Genomic DNA, 24,778 nt, shown 5'->3' on the forward strand with positions numbered 1-24,778 from the left:
TCCCCTCCGAAGTTCTGGACCATGTCAGAGAGATTCCCCTGATGCTGTACCCACTGGAACATCAAGTCCAAACGCAGAACCTGCATATGCCACCTGGCGTGCCACCAGCAGGATGCAGGAGGCCGTGAGGCCCAGAAGCCTGAGTCATTCTAACCGAAATCCAGGATACAAGCTGGCACATCGGTATCATAGCCTAAATGTCCTTGACTCGCCGCTAGGAAGGACAGGCACAGAAACAGCACTGTGTCCAAAACAGCTCCAATGAAAGGGAGCATCTGAGAGGGAGTCAGGTGTGACTTCTGCAAATGCAGGAGGTCCATCGAAGTCTGGAGGTGGGAGACCACCGCCTGGGGCGAGCTCGCCTTCAACAGCCAGTTGTAAGGGAAGACTGAAACCCCTAACCTGCGCTAATGAGCTTCGACCACCTCCATCACTTTGGTGAACACCCGAGGGGTGCTAGTCAGGCCAAAAGGGAGCACAGTGAATTGAAAATGCTCTTGTCCTACTGTGAACCGCAAGTACTGCCTGTGGGCAGGCAGGACGGGACTATGGAAATAGGTGTCCTGCAGATTCAATGCTACCATTCAGTTTCCATGGTCCAGGACAGATAGGACCTGAGCCAGAATGAGCATTTTGCACTTCTCCTTCCAGAGGAAAAGATTGCGGGACCGGAGGTTGAGGAAAGGGCGGAGGCCCTTGTCCTTCTTTGGCACCAGAAAGTAGTGAACGCACCACTACCTACTTCTGGCACAGGGACCCTCTCTACGGCTCCCTTGGCCAAGAGAGCCATAACCTCCTCGCAGAGAAGTGCCAAGTGATCCTCTGTCATCCGATCGCAGGATGGTCGCATGGAGGGAGGGGTCATCTTGAAAGGAGTAGCCCCTTCGGACTATTTGCAAAACCCACCTGTCAGATATGATAGCGTTCCTGCAGGGCAGGTGATGGCGAATCCTGCCACCAACTGGTGCCTGGTGGGGAAGCGCCAGATCAGGAAGGCTTGGAGGCTGCAGTTGAGGGGGGTGGTGAACTGGCTAGACGCTGGCTCCCTGATCCACGCGGACACTGGATCCAACATACCCGGCCAAGCAGAGGCTGAGCAACATGCGTGGCACGGTGGCTGGCAGGGAACGGATGTTATTGGGCACCCCTTTCGTAGCCACGAAAGGGGCGAAAAGCCCAGGACTCCTTAAAGCGCTCCAGCGCAGAGTCTGCTTTATCCCCGAAGAGACGGGTGCCATCAAAGGGCATGCCCATCAAAGTAGATTGAACATCCCCAGAAAAGCCAGATGTCCTTAACCAGGTGTGGCACCTCAAAGCCACTGTCGAAGCAACCAATGTGCCCCGGGAGTCAGTCATATCCAGCCCACATCTGATTGTGAACTTGGCTGCGTCTCTCCACTCAGCGCCAGCCTGGGACAGAATGGCCCGGGCCTCCTTCAGGACCTGTGGCAGCACTTGCGTGACCATGTCCCATAATATATGGGTGTAGCAGCCCAAAAGGCATGTGGTGTTCACAGATCGCAATGTCAGGCTAGAGGAAGAGAATGTTTTCCCAAGGTGGACCAGCCTGTTTAATTCCCTATCCGGGGCAGCGGAAGGGAACGCCCCATGGGACGTTGAGGCCTGGATGACCAAGCTCTGCGGGGTGGGGTGTTAGGTCAGGAAACTTGGATCATAAGACGCAGGCCTATGGCGGCGGGCTATCGTACTATTAACAGGAGCCCCTGTGCTGGGTTTGGACCAATTTCCCAGTAGGACGTCTGTGGGGGCTTCATTGAAGGGCAAAAGGTTCTGATGAGGAAGCCCCAGGCTGAAGCACGTCAGTCAGGAGATTGGTCCTGAGAGCCACCGAAGGAAGCTCGAGGCCCAAGACCTCCGCCGCTCTCCGCACCACCATGGAGTAGGAAACCCCCTCCTCCATAGCCACGGTAGGGGGAGAAAGCACACCAGCATCATGGGAGGTATGCAGACTGCTGGCCTCACCCAGTTCCCTAGACCAGTCCATGGGGTCTTCAAGCTGGAATTCTAAAGGGTCCAGCGACCCCCCTATACCCTCACCGAAGTCGTACTCATAGAAATAAGGGTCAGCCAAAGTCCCCGCCGAAGTCTGAATCGGCTCAGTGTCCGAGTCCGCGATGAGTATGGGATCGACACTGCCCACAGGCCCAGGCGATGTTGGGAGCATCTATGCCAGAACAGTCATCAGGGAAGGTCCCAAGGTACGATCAACGCAGTATGGAAGTGGATCCTTGGGTGCCCCTCGGAGCGGAGGCCAAAGCCGCCGGTGCTGAACCCAAAGGTGCCCCCTTCCAACCCTGCGGAGCCCAAAGGCTCCCCGACAGGGCCGGACTGCCCAAAGATGAGGCGCATGCCCTCATAAAACTCTTTTGAATGGGCAGGGATGGCTCCGGCTCCCGGGAACTCGGGTAGGGGCAGAGCTGACCGAGAAACAGACTCCAAATACAGAGGCGTAGAGCGAGGACGCTCCTTCTCCCGCGTCATGTCGTACGACCAACGGGGTGAAGTTGAAGAACGCTTGTGCTTCTCTGACTTCTTGTGCTTATTTGAGTGACCCAATGATTTGGAGTAGGACGAGGTGGAGTGGTGATGGCTCTGAGAGCGGTCTCGGGAACTTCCTCTCAACTGAGACCGGGAGTGATGCAGAGCCAGACGCCAGGCCATGAGCAGCTTTATGGGTCGCTCCCTCAAAGCCTTCGGGTTTATGAACTGGCAGACAGAACACGACTTTGGGTCGTGGTCGAGGTCCAAGATCCACAAACACACCGGTGCGGATCCATCACTGACATCGTGCGGTGGCAGGAGTCGCAGGGCTTGGAACCGGTCTTTCGGGACGGCACCTCGACGCACCAGAAATAAAAAAACTTCAACAAAAGTCTAAAGGCCAGTCAAAAATCAACTGTAACGGTAGCTCTCTCTGGATCTGCGCATAGGCTGGCGAAGAAAGAAACAACATACGTCAGCACGCAGGGGTGGCGCCTATGTACAACCCATGACCTCATATCCAGCGACCACAACACCAATGATGAACGCGGAGTCGACCGAAGTCACCCACCGGCGTGCAAGCGTACTGCTTGAAGAAAGATCTCCGGATCCAGACTGACACCTAGGGGAAATTCTTAGGTAAGGAATCTGCAACTAGAAGTCACTATCAGATATTTACTTGAAATAACTGACCGGGACATTGCAAGACTCTAGACGAGGAAGAGAGGTGAAAGACTGGGTGACAGTCTGAGGCTAGGAAGGGTCGAGTTTGACTTTCTTTTGCTAATTTATTAAATAAAAAAAATATTTCAAGCTGCCTTGGGTGGATCAAGTGAACACCTGAAGCCACACAGCCTACCATAAGGTCTGTCTCTAGGTATCTGCCATTTGGAGCTTGACTTCAGTGCCCATTTATTTATAGATAAACACAAAAATCCTGACACAGAATGGAAATGTTTCATAAACAAGAGAACTTATGCCAGCTCAATAAATACCCTGCTCTGTCCTGTTAAGGTTCTTAATTCATCCACCACCTAATAGCCTGGTTGATACTCAGCAGAGATGGTGACCCCAGCTCAGCTCCGTCTTCAAGTGGGAAGGGGCATAGCTTCATGCGGTGTTTGGGGGGTACCACCCCAATATAATAGGTTCTTAGCTTGGTAGCTGGGTCTGGGTCAGTTTATGATACCATCCCGATTTCACTACCAGGTTTTAAGTTGTACATGAAATATACTTGGACTCAGATTCACACCAACACAAAATCCTTTTGACTATTTACAAAGCTATGCAAATGTTGATCTGAGTGGCGTTGTAAGAGAAAGCAATGCAAGACAGCGTCAGGAAAGCATTACATTGGTGGTTCATGGGCATAGCTGTTCATCCCTCCAGGTCCAATATTTACAAAGAGTTGTACGCATGGTTTTGCACCAAAATGATGCACCTGCCTGAGGCTGGTGTACCCAGGAGAAATATCTTTATTTTACCTCCTTATTTCATCTTTGTATGTGTGCTACAGAAGGATCGTTTTGTGTACTTCTTCGTGCACAAACACTTTCCCAACCATAATGCAGACACCCTTGCACTACGGCGCAAGGGTGCCTGCGTTGTTGCTAGGCAGCCCAAAGTGTGCCAATACATGGAAAGAGCAAGACTTCAAAGTGCATCTTTGAAGATATGGGACAGTTCTGCTTTCTTCAGGTGAAGCAATATGGAGCAGAAAATTTGCTAGCTGCACTGAGATGTGCCACTCCTTTATAAATATGCCTTTTAGTAATGGTTTACCAAAAAAGTAGCAGATCTGCACCCACAGAAATGCTTCTTGAATGAATGTAAATATACTACTTTTTAGAATTCACAAACATTGGCAGTAGGAGGCTTAGAAATCTATGCCAGCCTCAGGTTTCCAGGAATGATACTGGCCATCGAACACCAGTGTAGGAGTGAATGCTTCCAAATAGTCTAACCACTGGCAATCCCTCAGAGTAGCATTCCAAACCACTGTTTTTCATCTTATGTGCCAAAATTAAAAGTGGCCTGATTTAGAAGCTGGAGGAAAGGCATACAGTTTGGAGAAGGACTTCACGGCCTTTACCCGCCTGCCACATTTAGAGATGTCCGGCAGCCGGAAGACACTTCTATAGATTGGCAGGAACCGCCATCATGAAGCTCACTCAAACATAATTGCTGGCCATCAAACTTTTTCAAAGGTTTTTATTTTCCAAAAACAAACTCTCATGCATGAGTCTGCTTTTAAAAAAGAGAAAAGACTAAACACCCTCACCCCAGTTTTCCCCCAATGGAGGCAGCCATGTTACTGTGCAATTTAAATAGGGCAGACAGTCAGGTGGCTTACTTCCGATGGCACCTTCTCGGTCAGGCCAAAGGAAGTTGTACACTTGACAGTAGATTTTACTCCGTCCGCATAAAACTTGCGATCCACACACCTCAAAATTGGGCAACCAGATCTGAACCTCAAATGACAAGTTGTTACTGTGGTATATACTACTGTCCCCGTCTGGGTCATCAGTCAGTACCATACTCCACTGGTATTAAAATGTTGCACTCATTTAGTATACTGCAGCAACATTTGGCTTCTGTCAACCTATGCCAATGAGTTCTGCCTACTTCTGTGACCTTCGCCAATGCTATACTCTTACTCACCATGGAGTGCCAAAGTGGCACAGCCAAAGGAGTGCCATGGCCATCAGGAGTTGCTGCAGCTTAATGTATGCCTCACCGACAGTCTCCATTAAGAGCATCAGTGATGTTCTGAGGTTGTCTTTGTGGCCTATATACATGGGGGTATTTAAATCCCTGAGCGAAAGCAGAGCAGTGATGTATTCCCTAAACTCCTAATGGACTCCCGAAGGACTCCATCACCCACTGATGACTGCACAAACACAGGTGCAGCCTATAAGAATCACCCACGATTAGGCGCTCTCTATTGAGAAGCCAAATACAACAGCCAATAGGACCCACTCTTAAGATCATAGGATCCACTTTCTACATGTCCAAATCCACGAAGGGAGCAAAGGTCCCAACACCCAACAACGTATGGGACACACTAAAGACCTGTGTGCGCCACGTGACCACTATGTCGAATGACCTAACCCCCATCCTAAGGAAACATCAGATGACGTTCTCCTAGCCGAGGCTGTCGCTGGCACCAAGGTACCATAGGAGCAGTAGACATTACATTTGATGAAAGCAGCGTAGTAAAGCGACATAGATACAAAGTAGCAAAAAATCCACATAAAGCTTATACCTGCTGGACTTGGTTGGCGAGGATGGTGTCTGGAATCAGCGAAGAGTCCTTCAGCATGCTGTTCAGGTAAGGCTTTGAGGCTGGAGAGGAAAATAAGCACTTAGCATCAAACTGCACTTTACTGCCCTGCGAGACCATTTAAAACCTATGACATTTGAGGTTCAGCCTTTCAGCTGTAGAGGGCTCCATGCAGTGGGCGCTTAAAAAACAAGACACCGTTTGTTCCCATTTGAAGGTGGAAGGTGGCTGTTTCATCTCTTTCATATGGATTACAAGGATTTGCTGGCACCTTTTAACAATCCACAATGGTGGCACATTCTTAGAGCAGCTGCAGGGGCGACTAGTGTTCATGGGCAAAAGGGGCGGTGCCCTGCCACACTCTGGGGATAGGCAAGAACAAGGAAAAAAACAGAGCAGCTGAAAATAAATCACTGCTCGGAGACAGTGTGCTAAACCTGCTGGGTGAGATCTAGTGAGCTTTGCAGATGTCCTACTGTGCAAGTGCCAGCCGGGCAATGTTTTCTCCGACCTGCAGGAACAAGTCACAGCAGTGACATCTTCGGACAGGAAGCACTGAGTTAAAAAGAAAGTGATCCGGTTGCTTTTGGGGCGCATAAGCAGCGGGCCTGGGAGGAGTTACAAAACTCCATCCACTTAAATGGCTGAGGGAGGGGCAGGCCAATGAGGACAAGGAGGAAGTGGGTGGCAACAATCTGTTGATCATCACAGAGGGGCAGGCTGCAAGAGGGGTGCAGAGGGGCTGCTCTCCTGGAAGTATCCGTGTTTAGTACTACATTTGGTTTCACTTTGAAAAAAACCATCATGGAGCTGAGCACACAGAGTGCTTGTGATCACAACTGGTAGAGGTCCAAGAGAAGGAAACAGCTATGGACAACAATTGCACTAGTGGACTACACAGTAAGTGTGCAGTTAAGCTTCTACATCAGGGGCATCATTACCCCCCACTTCCACCCCAACACCCCCCTGTTTAGCAGCTGTTGGGGGTCTTGATGGGCCTCTTCTGTCTGCAGCTGGGCAGACAAAGGCTCATAATGAACTTGGGAGGGTGAGTGAAAAGAAGGATGGGTTGATGGATGGGTGAAATGATAGATGCATGGATGAATGAGTGAAAGGATACACGTAAGAATGGAAGAATGAAGGGGAGAGGGTGTATGAGTAAGAGGGTATATGAGTGAAAGGGAGGATGGATGGATGAGTGAAAGAATGGCTCTATGGATGATGAGAGAAAGGATGGATCTCTGGAAAAATTAGTGAAAGGATGGATGATGAGTGGAAGTGTAAAAGGATGGATGAGTGGATGAATGGATAGAGAGAAAATATGAATGGATGAGTGAAAAGATGTTTGTAAAGATAGATGAGTAAAACAATGGATGGATGATGGAAAGGCAGGGTAGATGGATGTTTGGAGGAAAGGATGGATGGAGTGAAAGTGTGAATTGATGGGTGGATGAATTGATGGATGAGTGAGTGAAAGGATGGATGGCTGAGTGAAAGTGTAAACAAAGGCATGTATGGCTGGATGGGTGTAAGGATGGATGGCTGAGTGAAAGGGTGATGATCCAAAGGGAGGATGGTGGATGAAGTGAATGGATGGATATAAGGAGTGAGAAGATGGATAGATGAGCAAAAGGATGGATGGATGACTTGATGGATGGAAGGAAGGGGGTGGATACGTGAAAGGATGGATGATTGAGCAGATGGATTGTGTAGGAAAGTCCCTCTTTCTGGCTTGGTTTTTGCCTGTTGTCAGTGTGCTTAGACTGTTTTCACTGGGATCCTGCTAACCAGGACCCTAGTGATTGTGCTCTCTCCTCTAAATCTGGTTGTCTTGGTACTCTTTACACCCCACAATTGGCATACTGGTGTACCCCTGTAAGACCCTAGTACATGGTACTTAGGTACCCAGGGCATTGGTACACCATGGGTCCCCCATGGGCTGCAGCATGTATTATGCCCCCCATTGAAGCCCATGCAAACTGTGTCTTCATGCCTCCCATTTGCAGCCTGTGTGAAAAAGTGCATGCACTCTTTCACTGCTGGTCACTACACTAGGTCACTGTAAGTCACCCCTATGATATGCTCTTCCAGCCCTAAGGGCAGGGTGCAGGTCCCGGTGTGTGTGGGCAACCCTGCAGGAGCAGTGGTGCCCCTACGAACTCCAGTTCCAATTTCCTGGACTCTGTAACTGCGGGGAAGCCATTTTAGCTATGTACTGCCCATAGGTCACTACCTATGGTCCAGCTACATAATGGTAACTCTGAACCTGGGCATGTTTGCTATTAAACATGTCGGAATCATACCCCAATACTGATGCCGGTATTGGTGGCATGATTACACGCACTCTGGGGACACCCCAGTATTGTTCTTAACAGTTTTCCAGGGTCTGTGAGCAGCCCATGCTGATGCAGCCCCACAGCCAGGATTCTGCCCTCCTGCTGCTTGACCAGCTCGAGCAGGGGAAAGCAGAACAAAGGATTTCCTGTGGGAGAGGGGTGCAACCTCCTCTCCTCCTCTCCCTTGGAAATAGGTGTTACAAGGCTGGGGATGGGGTAGCCTCCCCACACCACTAGTTTGCTTTGAAGGGCACATTTGGTCCCTCCTTGCATAATTCAGTTTGCACCAGTTCGGGGACCCCCAGTCCCTGCTCTGGCAGGGAACTACACAAAGGAAAGCGGAGTGACCACTCCCCTGTCCTTCACCACCCTGTTGGGGGGATGGGGGAGGGGGGAGATGCCGAGGGCTCCTCCAGGTAGCCACTTGATTCTGCGATCTTGAAAACCAGATGGGCAAAGGCCCCTGGGAGCATCTGACTGTTCAGGTTAGGATGATAACGTTGGTGACCCCCTCTTATAGGTGGTCACCTTGAAAAGTGACCAAGCCCCTTTCGGGCTATTTAGGCACTCCCTCGCAGGTGGGTCCCCATATTCGGCATACAAGACTTCACAAGGACTCCCCTGCAATGACCTCTTCTGCTCCTGGCCAATGGAACCGCTGCTAGGCTTCACAGGAACCAAAAAAGACTGCAACACCGAGACAACCTCTCCTTGCAACATTGTTTCTGCAGCTCCTGTCAGTAATTTGCAACATTTCCACGACTGTGCATCCTCTGGGGTCACTAAGACTTCAGCTGCACCAAAGAAGCAAGAAGGAATCTCCCTTGGAGTGAAGGAGTCACTCCCCTGCATTTGCAGGCCACCAAGGCAACAACGTCCGGCTGCTTGGATCTGCAGTCCTCTGGACCTGCCAAGAATCTCCGACACAGGTGGTGGTTCTGAGGGGTCCTCTGGATCCCCTCTGCCTTCTTTCCAACTTGGGAAACTGTGAGCCCTGCCTCTTCCACCAAGGCAGAACCCCTGTGCACCGTGATTGTTGCAGCAACCAAGGCTTGTTCACTCCTGGTCCGAGGTATCTTCAGGCTCCAAGTAGCCCCGGCTCCCAGCGCTCCACCTCTGCAAGGACAGCCTCCTCTTTGCTGCTCCAGCGACGTGGGACTCCTCTTCAGGTGTGCTGCCTGGGCCTCACTGCGACTTACTGTGCCTGCTGCAGTGGGTTGCTCATGGGGGCTCCGACTGCTCCTGCTGGCTCTCCTGTCTTTGGCGGGTCAGCCCGGACTCCCCTCCAAGGGTCAAGTCCCCAGGACCTTGCTGGTCCACTTCAGCTCTGCAAATCCCCAACAGCTCTAGTTGCATTTGCTTGTCCTCCTGACCACGGACCCATCTGCAATCCAGGGACCGTCACAGGACAGGTCTTTCTTGACTTCAGGTTCTCCTCTGAAGCTCCTGGACATCGCAGCTGGACTTCATCCACCACCAGTGACCAGGATCTTCACCCACAGAAGGGTGAGCATTGCCTCCTGCTCCACCTAAACACTCCTGCGTGGACTGGACTCTGTCCCCTTCTTTTGCAGGTCATCTTCATCTAGAATCCATTGTTGGGTTCCACTGGCCTGGTCCTGCTTTCGCAATACTCCATTTACGAGTCCCCATGTTGGCCTATGGGACGACCAAATAAATTGCCTCTGCTCTCCTGGTCACTGGGGGTCTCTAGATACTCACCTCTTGAGATTACACTCTCTCCCAGCCCTTGGCTAACTACTCCATGTCCTCTGGTGGGAGACTCACTCTCAAATGTATTAGTATATGGTTTGGTCCCCCTATAGGGCCCTTGTTATTTTATGCTATTTCCTAATGCTTACCTGTGTATGTTTTGTGTGTAATTAGCTCTAGAAGGGGGTTTGCATATAGTAATCTAGTCTGGTGTTCCTGAAATAAAGTACCTTTATTTTTGCAACACTGTGTGGTTCCTTTCATGTGTGATCAGTTACTGGGTGACTACTGTGGGGTTGCAAGTGCTTCACACACTCCTCCTAGATAAGTCTTGGCTGCTCACCACAGCTACCAGTAGAGAGCCCTGGCTTCCTAGACACTAACACCATCTAATAAGGGTTGCCTGGATCCAGTATAACGTGCAACACCATAGGTGTTCACCACATACTGGGCCAGCCTCCTACAGATTGGTTTGATGAATGCAGGAGCGGCTCATGACAGAGAGTGAGAAAAACTAATTAAAAAAAATAAAAATACCTGATCGTCGTTGCAGCCACTACTGTGCCGCTCCTCTTGCCTTCGGTGTAGGCTGCAGTCACAGGCTCCCACCCTGCCCTGCCGCCAATCTGAATGCTGCTGTCATGCTGTTGGCAGCATGACAGGAGAGTATGGATTGGTTGGAGCGCCCAGCCAGGGCACTCCAAGGCACACTGGGAGCGTCTGCCTGCTGTCTACACCCCGGCAACACAGTGCCACGTTGGAGAGAGCCTAGGGCGCATGTATGTTTGGCCAGCCTGAGACATTTGGCCAAACATACATGCACATTGAGGGGGGAGTGCTCGTCACAGCCAATGGGCCCGCCCGCTTTACAATAAAACAATAAGATACCTAGTTTATTATCGTTTTATTGTAAAAGTTTGGCAGCTGCTGCTACTGGTTGGGGGGGGAGCGATGCTCCTTCTCCTTAGTGGAGGAGCCGTGCCTGGATGAATGGGTGTCCCCAGTGGCGTAGCGTGGGTTGGCAGCACCCGGGGCAAGGCAAGTAATTTGCGCCCCCTAACCCGGGGCAAGGCAAGTAATTTGCGCCCCCTAACCCGTGGATTTAGTCTCTTCCAAGATGTTGCGCCCGGTGCGGCCGGCCCCCCCTGCACCCCCCACGCTACGCCACTCGGTGTCCCTGGACCAGTGGCGGCTCTCCTTTAGGGGCTCCACAGCTACACTACACCTTCTTTGTTTTGTGGTCCATTTTTATTGAATTTTCTTGGTATGATAAAAAATAAAATGCAGTCCCGCTTCGGGTCCAGCAAGAAACTGAGGCAGCTAGTGGCATTGTTTGATTGCGGACACATGTGCATGAAGATGCCTGCGCCAGGCATCAGAGGTACTGTTCAGAACTGGTAAAATTCCAGAACCGTAAGCATGTGTGTGTGACTTAAAGTGAGAGTCAGTGAAGCTGTGAGTGAGAGTGAATGAGAATGAGTGCTAGTAAGGACAAGTATGTTTGACAATGACTGTTATTGAGTTAGGGAGAATGACAGTGTAACTGAGTATTACTGTGTGTGAGACACGGTAAGACTGAGTAATTCAGAATGAGTGAGAATGAGTGGCGCCGAGTGAGACAGAGCGGGTCAGAGTAGAATGAGTGAGAATGCGTGAATTAGTGACGCTCCGGTTGTGCAGGCCTCTCAATCATATCTGTGAGGCGATGAAAAGCCACCTTGAGTGTCTTTGCACGGCCTCATAGATAGGGAGTAAGACAAGGCAGTGCAAAGCGTTGCAGTGTTTTACTCTGTCAAGGAGGTGTTCCACGGGCGTTGCGGTGGGTGTTCCTATGCAACACCCATGAATTTGAAAAACGCCCCAGATTTACAAAGTCATGTAAACCTTGGGCAGCACCAAAACCTTGTTCCTCCCCAGAGCAGACGTAACAAGGAGACATTTTTCATTCCTGCATGCACACACTGCAACACCCTTCGACGAGCAATGACCACTACAGAGTTGCCACTGATGTCTGTCAACAGACCATAATGAAAGCCATTCATTTTGGCAGCCTCCAATGCAGATTGCTCCAACCACTTGCAGGGTCTTCTCCCACATTTGGAAATCTATGTCTATTGCCCAAAATAAATATGCCTTTTTATTTTGTTGATTTGCACTAGCAGAATGACGCTCTTGTCTTATAAAGGCACAGGTGAAGTGAATTTAAGGCAGGGTAGAAAGAGGGGCTTAAGCATTTTGAGAATTTGTGAAATCCTTGGCTCGTGCGAGCTTTTACACTACTTAGCCTTGTTAGTCTGTGTGCTCCTCTCCTTGGGGTACAGAGGCTGCTTCCAGCACTGGGCAAAGACCTGCATTAAAGCCCCATGGAGCCCCCTAGGCAAAGCACCCAAACTTGTTCTAAAAACTTAATTAGGCCCTTTTTAGTAGGGTCAGGTCGATTTTTGCAACCAAACATTGGCCAGATTTTCACCCCCAACTCTATCACTGCATGTCTTCCTCATTATCCTCCTGAGTCGGTTGCCTGATTTTTAATTTTTTTCTTCTATTGGTCGCCGCACCCTCTCTCTGGACGACATCCATCAACGTGTCACTTACGGGCCCAGTAGGGTTGATCATAGCAGAATCCTGTTACTTCTGGAGGAAGGCTGGCGAATCCGTCCCCGCTGCGCTAAGTGCCTTTTTAGTTTTGAATAATGAGATGGGACCAGTTCATTAGCTGCTGGAAGATGGAGCGCATGTGAGGGGGTGGAAGCAGGACTAGGCGGATGGGAGCTGGGGGAACGGTCTGGGTAGGCAGCCCGCTACCTGTCTTGACAAGTCTTCTAATTACCCTCTTGTCGCTCCGTGGGGCTGTGGGCACCAACAATGGAGTCTAATGACCCAAGCCCGTGGCCCAAACCCAGGCAGGTGAGAAAGAAACCGCGATAAGCATATTTGTTCAGCTAGAGTAACCCCACTGGAGACACCTCACCAGAACGGCGTAAGAAGGTGGTGGGTTGGTTGGGATATCAGCACTTTTTATTTTTAGCGGGGAAGATAAATTTAAGAGGAGTAAATTGGAAAATCAAATGAGGGCCTCCACAAGCCAGGGAGATTTGCAGAGCTGTCTCCCGGCGTTTGAAGAGCCCATTCATCATGGCCCTACAAGTAGTCAATTCCTGCTCTATCTGTAAATGTTTTCAGATATTAGCCAATTTATATGCTCTCAGATTCATCACAGAAAATCAGCTTCGCCGCCACGTATTATCCCCATCGCGGCTGACGGCTGATGTACGAGCGCCTCTGCAGCTCAATGACTTGTGTTGCGAAGGCAAGAGCGTTTTTAATTAATAAACAAATTTGCCGACGAGCTCATCAGTGCCAAGTGGAATAACGATTGCCATCCATTATTGTTTATTGCGTCCCTCCCTCAACAAATGTTGCCTTCTAATGGGATTTCTTGCCCATTTTTTAATTTACTTAATGGCATTTTCATCCCAGAGAAAAATGCAAATTTCTGATGGGGAAAAAAAAAAATCTAATAACCCACTGTAAGAAACCCATTTAGCATTTTTTTTTTATAAACAGAAGTAGAATTTCAACTACAGTGAAAAAACTTTACTTTGTAATAGTTGTTTTTGGAAACAACAATAATGTGTTGTATAGAGCAGGGGGACTACAGATTGATTTCTGTTGAAATGTTATGCATGATGCGAGCTCAAGGGCAGATACTGCTCTGCAAAGGAATACAGAGTTCTCATAAGGAGGTAGGGCTGGGGAAGAGCTATTTGCATGCCACTCAAAGCCACCTAAAATTTGATTGGCTCAGGCCTAAAATGCCTGTCGTAGGTAATCACTGGCTTTAGGAAAACCGCTCATGATCTCGACAAGCCAGGGACCGACATGCCAGATTCACACCAGAACAATCTCAGGTCCGCGTAGTGTTCAACATTTCCTGATCTTAAACAGATGAGCTACATTGTATGCGATTGTTGTCATTTTTAGAGAAAACCATTCAACTGCTACGTCTAGAGTGCCCAACGCTGACTTAGGCGGGTTGGATCCATAGCACTCTTTTAGGATAACTACTACAAAAAAGAGATGTCTTCATTCCTGTATAAACATTATCGCTGTACCATATGGTACAGCGGTTCTTAATTCGATGAACTAGATGAAAATTTATCGTGAAAATCTGGCATGGATCTGGCGCTCAACAGCAGCGTTAGGTACGCTTAATTCTACGCGACAGAGATTACCACGTGTCCCAGCTGCCGATCCTATTGGCTGATGTTGATGCCAGAGGCCCCTTGGCCGAGGAGCCCGCTATCCATCCTCATCACATGCTCAGCACCAGGCAGTAAGTCACTGAGCATTTCTGTGATTTATGAACTCGGCCACAATCCAGTGGAGAACCAAGCAAACACAATTTGCAATATCCCCTGTTAAAACGAAAGAATGATTTTGTGTTTCCGCCTTCATGCCTGTGAGATCCCAGCATGCACTGCAGTGGAGGCTGTCTGAATTAGGGGGGATAAAAAGCCCTTACATGCAAATACACGAGAGCTTAAAAACAGACTAAGCCCAGTTATTAAGAACTGTCTGAAAGGTGGACATCTCGATTACCAGTGTTCAGAGAGCACAATCACAATCACACAGGATAAGCTCCTGGCATCCACACTGCAACCAGCACCTCATGCGAGATTTCATCTTGGGGGTGCACGCCTCGGCGAAGCCAGCGCCCCAAGCCTTCCCAATGTGTGTGGGTGCTTAAAATATCCCCAAGTGATCCTGCCCAACAGTGACTAGAAAAATCTGCCTCGTGTGCAAGAGAATAAAGCACTCACTCATTTTAAGTGATTTTACACATGAAATTTGTAGGCCGTTTTGCAACTAAATTTACCTCATATAGAAGCGTTACAATTAAGTGACTTTCTGCAAAACAATTCACGTATTTGCTACAAACAAATCTTGACAGTGTATTGCCTTTCTGACAAAATGATACCTTTCCACCTGCTGACGGAGTCCTACAATATTTGATGTCACAGTCTGTGGACAAAGTATATCAAAAGTTTCACTCTGCAGAGAAAAACGGCAAGGTTGCTCTAAACTGAGGCAACTAAAAAAGTGTGCATGTTTCCAAAAAAGATGGACTGAAATACCGTGGAAACAATCCAGTAAAACAGTAAATATCTCAAAATAGGGAATTATTTTTAAGCAATTTAACTTTTTTAAAACCCCTTTAAAAGAGGGCATTCTTTAAATAGTAATAAGATCCCCGAAGTCTGAAAAATATGAATTTAAATACCAATGTCAATGTAGCAAGGCAATGAAGAGTACAAACGCCTCTGATTGTGCACATGGAGGTGGTGTACTCTGACGAGTTATACAATCACACAACATGGCTACGCTCTAGACAACTAAACCTGTAGCTGTCTAAGGATTAAGCTTCAAGGATACCACATCTCGATGCTACAATAACCCGTTTGCAATTCTTAACGTCATAACTAAGGTAAAAGAAGGAAAATACTGGAAAAATGAGGGATTGAGGAACAGAAAAGTAAAGGCAAACAAAGAAAAAGAAGGGACAACTACTGCTGAGGTGGTACTGGGCCTAAAAAGGAAACCAGAGATTACAGCATCTGGACAGGAAGGTGATTTTTTATCAATTTAGTGATGGGTTTTGCATCCTTGTGCACTCAGTTTGGTGCAGGGCAGCGGATTCTCGAAGCTGCACAGAATGTTGGACATGGTAGCGGGAATTCTTGCACACTGAGATCTGTGCATGGAACCAGGTGTTCTTGATCGCTACATTTTGAGTACGGCAGCGGGCATCTTTGCAGGATGCTTGCTGGTAGAAGGCATTATTTTGCCCTCTGCATTTTGCACAGGGCATCAGCCGTTCTCATACCTGCTCCAGTGGACCAAGCACTGATGGTACAGATCACCGGTGTCAGTCCTTTTGCCCTAGGGTGCTGTAGGTAGGTGTACGAGGCCTCCTGTTGATGTGGTTGGTACTTCACTTCAGGAGAAGAGGAGGACAGCGGTAACAACGTTGAGTGGCGAAGCCATGTTCCTCTGGGGTGCAAGGGCAAAATGGGGTTGAAACAAATAAATGTAAAGCTAACTGTACCATAGCTTGGGTACAATAATCTAACACAACCCACCATGGTAGGAAGAGCCACAAAATTTGCCTCGCATCTTTACTATTCGACCAATCACAGTGGCTGAAGTTAGGCCCCTTGATGTCCGATGCTTGCATCCCTTGCGCTGCTTCCATCAAGTACTGGCACAATTCACACTGCAATATCCAAACTTGACTCTCCTGGAAAATGTCAGCATGTCAAGCCTACCGCCTACAGCTCATAGGTTAACACACATCTCTACCTATGTATCAGGAGCAAGTGAAAATCCCAGGTACCCCCACCCTTCAAAGCTGGTGGTCGACCATCAAATCATGCTCGCTGACAAGCTTTCTGAAAGGAATGGCTTAAAATCAGAAATACTGGACCAAAGCTTCACCCCCACAAACCAGTCTCTTCCACCATCGTAGGCTGACGCATCATCACCAGCACCAGGTCAAAACCATGGAAATCACCCTCAACCTAACGAACAGGACAGGGGTCTGTTCGGAATCCACCACCTCTCTCAGCATGCAAGTGTGTCTCCCACGACATCTTCCCTGAAGACCAACAGTAGTGGTGACTATTGATGTCTACTGCCTTGATGGCAAGATCTTTCTCTGGCTGGTCTAGGCAGTCGATCTCATGTCTCCCGGTGATCCAAGATTCCACATCAAGACTGTTAATATATTTATATATATATATATATTTTTTTTTTTTAAAGACTCCTTTGGCTGACTTTTTCTCACTGAGCTTCAAGTCTGTGCACTCGTCTTTGTCAATCCCAGGGTGACCATCAAAGCCTTCTGCTTCTGCCACAAATCCACCCATGAGCAAGCCTTTGACAACCTTACAGAAGGTACAGAGAACTTTTAACTCATCAAGCTAACACCTACCCAACATCCACTGTCCTGGGTGCTGCATCTCTGACTTATGGCAGTCGTGGACACGTGCACCTACACAAAAGGTTCTCCTCTAGCACAGTGGCTCCCAACCTTTTGACTTCTGTGGACCCCCACTTTATCATTACTGGAACCCAGGAACCCTCACTGAATCATTATTTGAATCTTGGCCCCCCCACTGAGCCACTACTGAAAGCTGGGGACCTAATCTGTTAATGTTATTTAATTTTCTAAGCAGTCGCAGACCCACTGAGGATGCTTTGTGGACTCCCAAGGGTCCCTGGACCACAGGTTGGGAACCACTGCTCTAGAAGGGAAATGGTGGGCCACCGCCTCAAACCAGTTTGTGCAACCACTACTCTAGTTAAGTGCCATGAGATGGTTTAGTTATTGAAATGGTGCTATGCAAGCAAACCAATATGTTTAATCTTTATGAAACGTATAGGTGAATGCTTTTAGAAGCGAGCAAGGGCACCAAAGGTGACAACATGTACTTTTAAAAAGTGAGACTGACTCTCCACTGCGGACTAAGGGACAGAGTGTATGTCTGCTCTCAGGACACACCACTTCCTGTTCACTCTCCAGACTGGCCTCTTCTATCCCGTTTTACGGGCCGGGTGTTGCCCACAATCGTCAAGTTTACAACTAACCTTGGGAAAAACAGGAGAAACCATGAGTAGTCTGAGGTCGCTGCAGGAAATCCAGGTCCCGTGATTACGGTAAGAGTACCACCGGATATCACATGACAGCGGTAAGAACATCCGGGTGTGATGTCACCAAAATAAGGCAGCTCTCAGTGTGTAGTCACTGGAATGCTGGCAGTTTCCACTGTGATGTCACTGTGGTAAGAGCGGATCCGAGAGTGACTTCTCCCAATGTGATGTCACTGCAGTAAGAGAAGCTCTCTGTGAGACGTCACTGGATTTCTAGCAGTTTCCAATGTGATGTCACAGCAGTAAGAGCAACTCCCAGTGTGATGTCACTACAGTAAGAGTAGCATCGAATGTGAAGTCACCGTGAGTAGCTCCCAGTGTGATGTCACTGCAGTAAGGATAGCATCCAGTGTGACGTCACTGCAGTAAGAGTAGCTCCCAGTGTGATGTCACGGTGGTAAGTGTAGTTCATAGTAGCTCCCAGTGTGACGTCACTTCTGTAAGAGCAAATCCCAGCATGACATCACTGCAGTAGGAGCAGCTCCCAGTGTGATGTCACTGCAGAAGGTGCAGATCCCAGTGGGATACCAATGCAGGAAGGGCTGTTGCAGTCAGATTACCTATCACCAGTGTGATGTGGTGGCAGTGAGAAGACCCCTTGGTGTGAATACACTGCAACAAAAGCAACTCCGGGTGTGATGTCACCGCAGCAAAGAAGGACCTGGACTAGTGATAGCCATAAACTAGGTGTGGTTTCACAGCAGCAACTGCATAGCTTTCAGCGTCACTTCCTTGCAGTAAGGAAAGCCCTCGGCGTGATGTCACTGATGCGTGATGTCACTGATGCAGAAACCGCTCTGGAGTGACGTCACCGCCACCCTGGAGGCCAGTGGCGGAGGCCACTGCCGCCCTTTCTTGGGCTCTGTGACGCACGCGCCCCCCTGTTGTTATTTACAGCCCGGCCGCGCGCGCCCTCACGCGCTCCCGGGCCCGCGCGCGCCTCCCGCCAGTGATGAACGAGCTGTGGCCCAGCTCATTTCATACATGCCTGATTTATGAGGGCCCGGGCGCGCGGGTCACCGCTTTACTCAAATGCACAAAGTCAGCGCCAAGGTCGGCCCGTTTATGAATTTTTATACATTTCTCTTTTCCCTCCTCCTGCCTTCCCGGCGCCGAAAAAAAAAAAAAAAAAAATTGGCCTCCATCACCTCTCAAGTGGCATTTTCCACCTCTCAGCATGGGGGGGGGGAGGGAAACAACATGCAGGAAGGTTTCCCCGTCAGCAGGCAGTGCACACACTTGCAAAATGTGCACCAAAAGGCTTCTTTAATAGAGAAGGAGGGGGGGATAAAACAGCCGTAGGCCGCGCTGACCGAGCTTCAATTATGACTCCTAGTAAGACACCGGCCTTAATGTCCACGGCTCGCCTTCGGGGGATGCTTATTACACACAACTGCTGTGCAGCAGCCGCGTGGAATCTATAAAACTACCATTAGGCAGCCGAATCAATCAAAATGCCATTAAAGCGGAATAAGGTGCCGATATCAGTGATGGGCTCGCGGCGGCTTTGATTTTCCCTTCAGATTATTAGCCACAGTCCGGTGGTGACTCTGTTACCCAGGCGGGGGCCGAGGGGGGTAATGTGTCCTCGCCGGCTTCATAAAGTTTGCGGCCTCATATTTCCCGGGCTATCGATTACCCATTATCGTTTGTCAGCAGGCATCCTAACTCAAGGGGAGGGGGCTGAAGCCGGCTGCTGTCACCCCCCCTTGCACTGGAGACGGTCTCTGATGAGCTGGAGAGTGGGAGCGGTTGTCCAGTGAGCCCCAAGCGCGAAAGGAGAAACACGGTGGGTGGACATCACCCATGAGCTTGTGGAGGGGTGAACTGGTCAAATATCCATCAACTCCCAGCACTGGAGGCGGTCTTCGTTGAGATGGAGAGTTGGAGCAGTTGTCCTGTGAGGCCCAAGTGCCAGGGGGTACACAAGGGTGGACATCACCCATGAGCTTATGGTGAACTGGTCAAATATCCATCAACTCCCAGCACTGGAGGTTTTCGGTGAGATTGGTACACGAGGGTGGACATCACCCATGAGCATGTGGAGGGCCTAACTGGACAAATGGCTGCCAACCCCCAGCAATGTAGACATTCTTAGATGAGTTGGAGATTGGGATCGGTTGTCCATGAGCATACAGAGGTGTGCACTAGTCAAATGATTCAGTCGACTCTACCATTAGCAAATCAGAATTTTGTTTAAAACTTCCACACACATCTAAAATTGCGTGCTTCTAAAAACAACATTGAGCCCTCTGGATGGCCTACCAGAGGCCCCAACAAGTCAACTAACTCTGTCAACAAACTTGCCACCTCAAATAATCTGATGGTTAAGCTCTGACTGTGTTTATTCTCTTATTCTGTTACTCACTCGGCCTTTCCTTATCAACCCCTGGAATCAAGAAAGAATATACAACTCTTTAAGGCAATTTCTCCATTAAATTACCAATAAAACAATTTATAATACATGTATCATTATTTTTAGCGGCCCAGATGCCCTTAATTATTGTAAAAGTAAACGATTTCAGAACCCCACCTCACTTCAATACATCAAAGGACCAGAGTACAAAAGCTTCAATCTAACATAACTTAACAATAAAACAAAACAAAAAACGTACATTTGCTTTAATTGATAACAAATCAACACACCCCAATGAAATGCTTAAGGGTACACCGTTAATGCTGTATTTCGTAATTACAAACACCAGATTACCACCATCTCTACCAATTACACCTCTCCATTTCTTGATCCTCCACTCCAACATGGCACACAGGTTCATAGATCTCCACCAGGCGCCTGGCCGGTATCCGGCCTCCATCCAAAAGCACATATCAGCCACCAACACACAAAGGTAGCAGAAAGCGACACTACAAGGACTAGAAAATCATCTGCAGTATGATCCTGTTCACCCAGTGAAAGGTGATATAGACACTGTACTTAAATGTTTATAGTAGTAATATTGAGTTGGCATTGGCATTTTCCCTCCCTCAAATAAAAAAAAATTTGGGGGGCTGCAATTGGGGGATGGGTGCACTCATCTTCAGCACATTGTTTCACAGAAGCATGCATGATCAGCAGACTTCAGTTCGCTAACTGTGAAAAAAAATGGTTAACAAGAGAAAAAAAATTGCATTAGCCCCATTCAACTTAGAATTCAGATTTCAGGTTGTGATCTAGTCTAAACCCAACCGACAGAAATACTAATATATATTTTCTCCTTTCATGTTCTCCACAAACCGCTAATCGCATTTGCACTAAACTATTCCTAGGCATTTAAATGAATTAAATACTTTTTTTCTGGTCCAATTTGGTGCAAATATGCCCAGTGGTTTTTGCTCTATAGTTTTGCAGAAATGTATGGTGAATGTGAGGTGCATGCATGCTTTTTTGGAAGTTTGGGCTGTGTCAAATGGTGGAAGGGGTGTTTGCGATGCAAAAGACGGCCTCCAAAAGCATGCATGATAACCAGAAGCACGGCTATCATCGCCATCTCTGGCAATGCCAAGACCAAGGCTACCATTGCCAGGAGCAGGGCTACCATCGCCAGGTCAAGGGCTACCAATGCCAGGACCTGGCTACTACTGCAGTCGCTTTATTATATACTATGTGCTAGGTAGCTATACACTGGGGTCTTAGAACGATATAAAGGTGACAAAAACCACCAGAACCCAAGATGGCATCGTTGGGCCACAATGAGAGTGCAAAGTTATTTCTTTACTGCACCTTAGTATCGGCTGATGAGATCCAGGCAACGTCTGAGGGGGGGTAAAAGATGCAAAAACTAGCTCAGCCCTAGCCTGCCCACCTGCAAAATCCAGAGGAGGTGCATTACTTATTGCAAAAAAAAAAACAAAAAAAAAAAAAAACCAACAGGACCTGGTTAGCATCCCTGTGGAAGCAGGGCAGTTAATAGAGAGGTAATGGTGCATTCTAGAGCCCAAAAGCTATCACTGCATGGATGTAAAATTGTTTCTTAAGAAGCTGACAAGCTATGTTTGCACACAGCTCCAAAACGCGAGGTTTCTTTTTTGTTAACAAAACCATCTAAACTGAACTCAAGATGCGCATTCATGGGTCGCCAGGTAACTTCAGATAATGGAGCCACTGTACAGTAGAAAGGCACTCTGGTGGTCTGTTGCCAAGTCCCAGTCTTCAGAAATGGGGGGCATTAATTTTCTAGTGATTTCAGCACCGTGGAGAGCTCCGCGCCGTCCTTGGCCCTGAAGACGCTTATAATGCATGTTTATAGGCGGCAAGGGGTTTATAGAAATAAGTTACTTATATAACCCGCTTACCCCAATAAACCTGCGTCATACTTAGGCCCCAGTGACATTTCTTTATGTCAACTTAATCTTCACTATATTCCAGCAGTTTGAGGGACGCTTGTTACGTGAAATGCCCGAGATTGAACTATTCACAGGTAAAAATGTTCCCGTGTTCCTGGAATAGGATGCTCCAGTCACATGAAATTTTGTGCTATTTATATATTTTTTTTTTTGCGCAAAATGCATCCTTGCATCCAAAATGAACATGAAAATACATTTCTAGCTAAAATAAGTAGTGCAAAATGGCAGACCAAAATTTTGTGGCATAACATGTATTTCCACATAGTTTTTCTGGGCATTTCACTTATTTTTTGTGGAAGGAAATTACACAAATTTTGACCAGCCCTGGAAATAAGCCTAATTTATTTATTTGTTTACACCCAAGGGGGTTGCTAGATGCATTCTGGCAGTAATGCAACATAAGTAGGTATGTAACTGCACTAGGATAGCACACACCTAGATGGGAAGCAGAGGACAGCGGACAACAATCAGAATATTGATACTGAGCCATTCAGCATGTAAGCACCTCGGAGCAGGACGGTCCATGCTCCTGAAAGAGATGGATCTTCAGTGTTAGTGCTTGCACCGTTTATGGTGAACATACTACAGTCCATGCTTGATTTAAAAGGCTTGGGGTCCACCTCGGCCTGTCAATGGCTTCTTCAGCTCCAGAACCTTCAGCCATTGGTTTGAAACACTCACTATGAACTATCATGAATCCGTACAAATGATTTTTTAATGTCACAGCTTAACTATTGGCAGTTTGGACATGTCCTTCCACCCTAGCTGAAATGTACGAGGGACTATTTTACACTGAAATCAACCGGCAAGCAGCCGAGAACAAACACAAAATCATCTCCAAACAGATGCTACAGAAAAGAAAGCAGACCTTTCATCGCTGCTTTCTGTGTTCCTTCCCCACTGCTCCCAAACAAACAAGGCCCCTGAGTAATTAGTGTGCTCGGGTTGGGCAGTAAGCTTCTTGTTAATCTGTCCTCACTATACGTTGTTCTTACGTACACACCTTTTTGGCCCAGGTTTAGTGGGGTTATGTGGGCATACCCTTAATTTATAAAAGACAAACAAAGCTTGGCAAAACCAACGTTTGACAGCATGCGCACTCCTGAGCTGCCAGCCATACAAACATCAAGTCTCCTGGCTTTGCCAATGCTTGTTCTCAAGTGCAGTGGTTGGCAGCCGTTCTGATGCGGATGCTGTTCCACATTCTGGGTGTGCCTAAGTAGAAGGCTTGCTTTATATTTACTCCCACACTTCTGCTTTATTCCCAGATTGGCATTTTCCTAGCATCAGGGGTATGTCTGCCTGCCACGATTAGCTTCACGGTCAGGTAAGCTGGGGTGTCACTTCCTATGGCGATGCTAGAAGGGATTTTACAGACCTCCAATGGCGGACCCCACAGTGGCCTTTTGAATCAAAACTGCAAGGAAGCAGTGAACACACCAGGGCAGATGTATGAAGGCTCTGTGCATTTCTTAATGGTCCGAATCGCTATTTCGGGCCGTTGAGAAATGCAAACTGGGCTTTTCTTATATACAAAGCCCTTTAAGGAATCGCAAATTGCAATTTCTACCCTGTAGAAATCGCAATTTGCGATTCCCAGAACAGTAAATCACAAATAGGGATTTCCTATTTATGTTTCCTATTCTGATGTACCATGCATTTCCTAAATGAGACTTGGGTATTTAGGAGATGCAATTACCATCACTTTGAAGTCAATGGTAACCACTTGCAATTTAAAAAAAAGCACCCCAAAGTGCATTTTTTTTTAATAAAAAAAAAAAATTGCAATAGAGTACACATGCCCCTTAGGCATACGTGTGCACTACAGTTGCACCACTATTTTTGGGGTGCACCAAGGGGGACCATTTGCCCACTGCCATCCGTGGTTTTGCATTTCCTAAATAGCGATTTTCTAATAAGGAATCAATATTCAGGAAATGAAAAACTGGCCCATTGACTCAAATGCAATGGGATTTCTTAACAGAGATTTCCTAATAGCGATTTTTACTTTGTAGGAATCGCTATTAGGAAATCGGTGTCTTAGTACATTGCATTTTGCATTTCTCAAATAGCAATTTCTATGAAGTCGCTATTTAAGAAATGTAAAATTGCATTTTCGTACATCTGGCCCAAATTCTCACGTGCTAAATTAAGGAAAGGAAAGAAACTGAAAATACACCGGTTTTCTAAGTTCAAATAGTAGACATTGATAGACCTTTTACTCAATGGCAAAAAGTTAAATAACTCAGCCGAACTGAGAAGGATCACTATGTCCATCAGTTCAAGAACGTGCCAGAATTCCCTCTAGGCGGCAGATAATTCCCCAGTTCTGTAAGAAATGTGATTCTTATTTTTTCTGGTCTCATCTTAGCCAGCGTCTCTTGTCTCAGACTTATTCTGTAAGCTACCACTACTTATAGAGAGGGCATTATTTCAGCCGACTGCTAATCATTTGTTGGTTTTCTTATCAATCTAATTTGTTGGTTACTTATTAAATTTCTTCTTCTTTACCATTGTTTCAGCTTGATGGCTTCTATTCTTTCATGGCCACATCACTGAACTACTTTTTTCTTTTTCTTTGAGCACTACCTTGGAGTGCATGTTTTCGTGCTCTCTCTACCCCATATGCTGCTTCCCCCACTCACATCCTCACCCACTCAATTCGTCCATAAATGTACAGCAATGTGCTTACTTTTAGCACAGAATGATTGAAAATAAAACTATCAGGTTTTATCTCCTTTGTTCCACATGTTGCATGAAAGCACAGACTTTGGCACACAAAGACAGCAGGTATGGTGCTGGAGCGGGGAAGGCCACTGCACCCACTCAGCTGGTTTTCAGGCAGATGTGTTTTGCCCCAGGGCTTCTGCGATGCATCAAATGGCTG

The 24,778-nt window shown here is 47.7% G+C and overlaps 1 protein-coding gene across 2 annotated transcripts in view; it reads right to left on the minus strand.

Annotated features, from left to right (window-relative positions):
• Window positions 1-24,778, minus strand: part of CDIN1 (CDAN1 interacting nuclease 1) — a 574,168-nt gene that overhangs the window by 297,454 nt on the left and 251,936 nt on the right. For both annotated transcript variants that reach the window (XM_069209034.1, XM_069209035.1), the window contains exon 7: window positions 5,768-5,847. In XM_069209034.1, coding sequence (XP_069065135.1) covers window positions 5,768-5,847 — 80 coding nt within the window. The remainder of the gene's footprint in view (window positions 1-5,767; window positions 5,848-24,778) is intronic.

This window comes from Pleurodeles waltl, chromosome 9, assembly GCF_031143425.1.
Source record: "Pleurodeles waltl isolate 20211129_DDA chromosome 9, aPleWal1.hap1.20221129, whole genome shotgun sequence".
Taxonomy (NCBI): Eukaryota; Metazoa; Chordata; class Amphibia; order Caudata; family Salamandridae; genus Pleurodeles; species Pleurodeles waltl.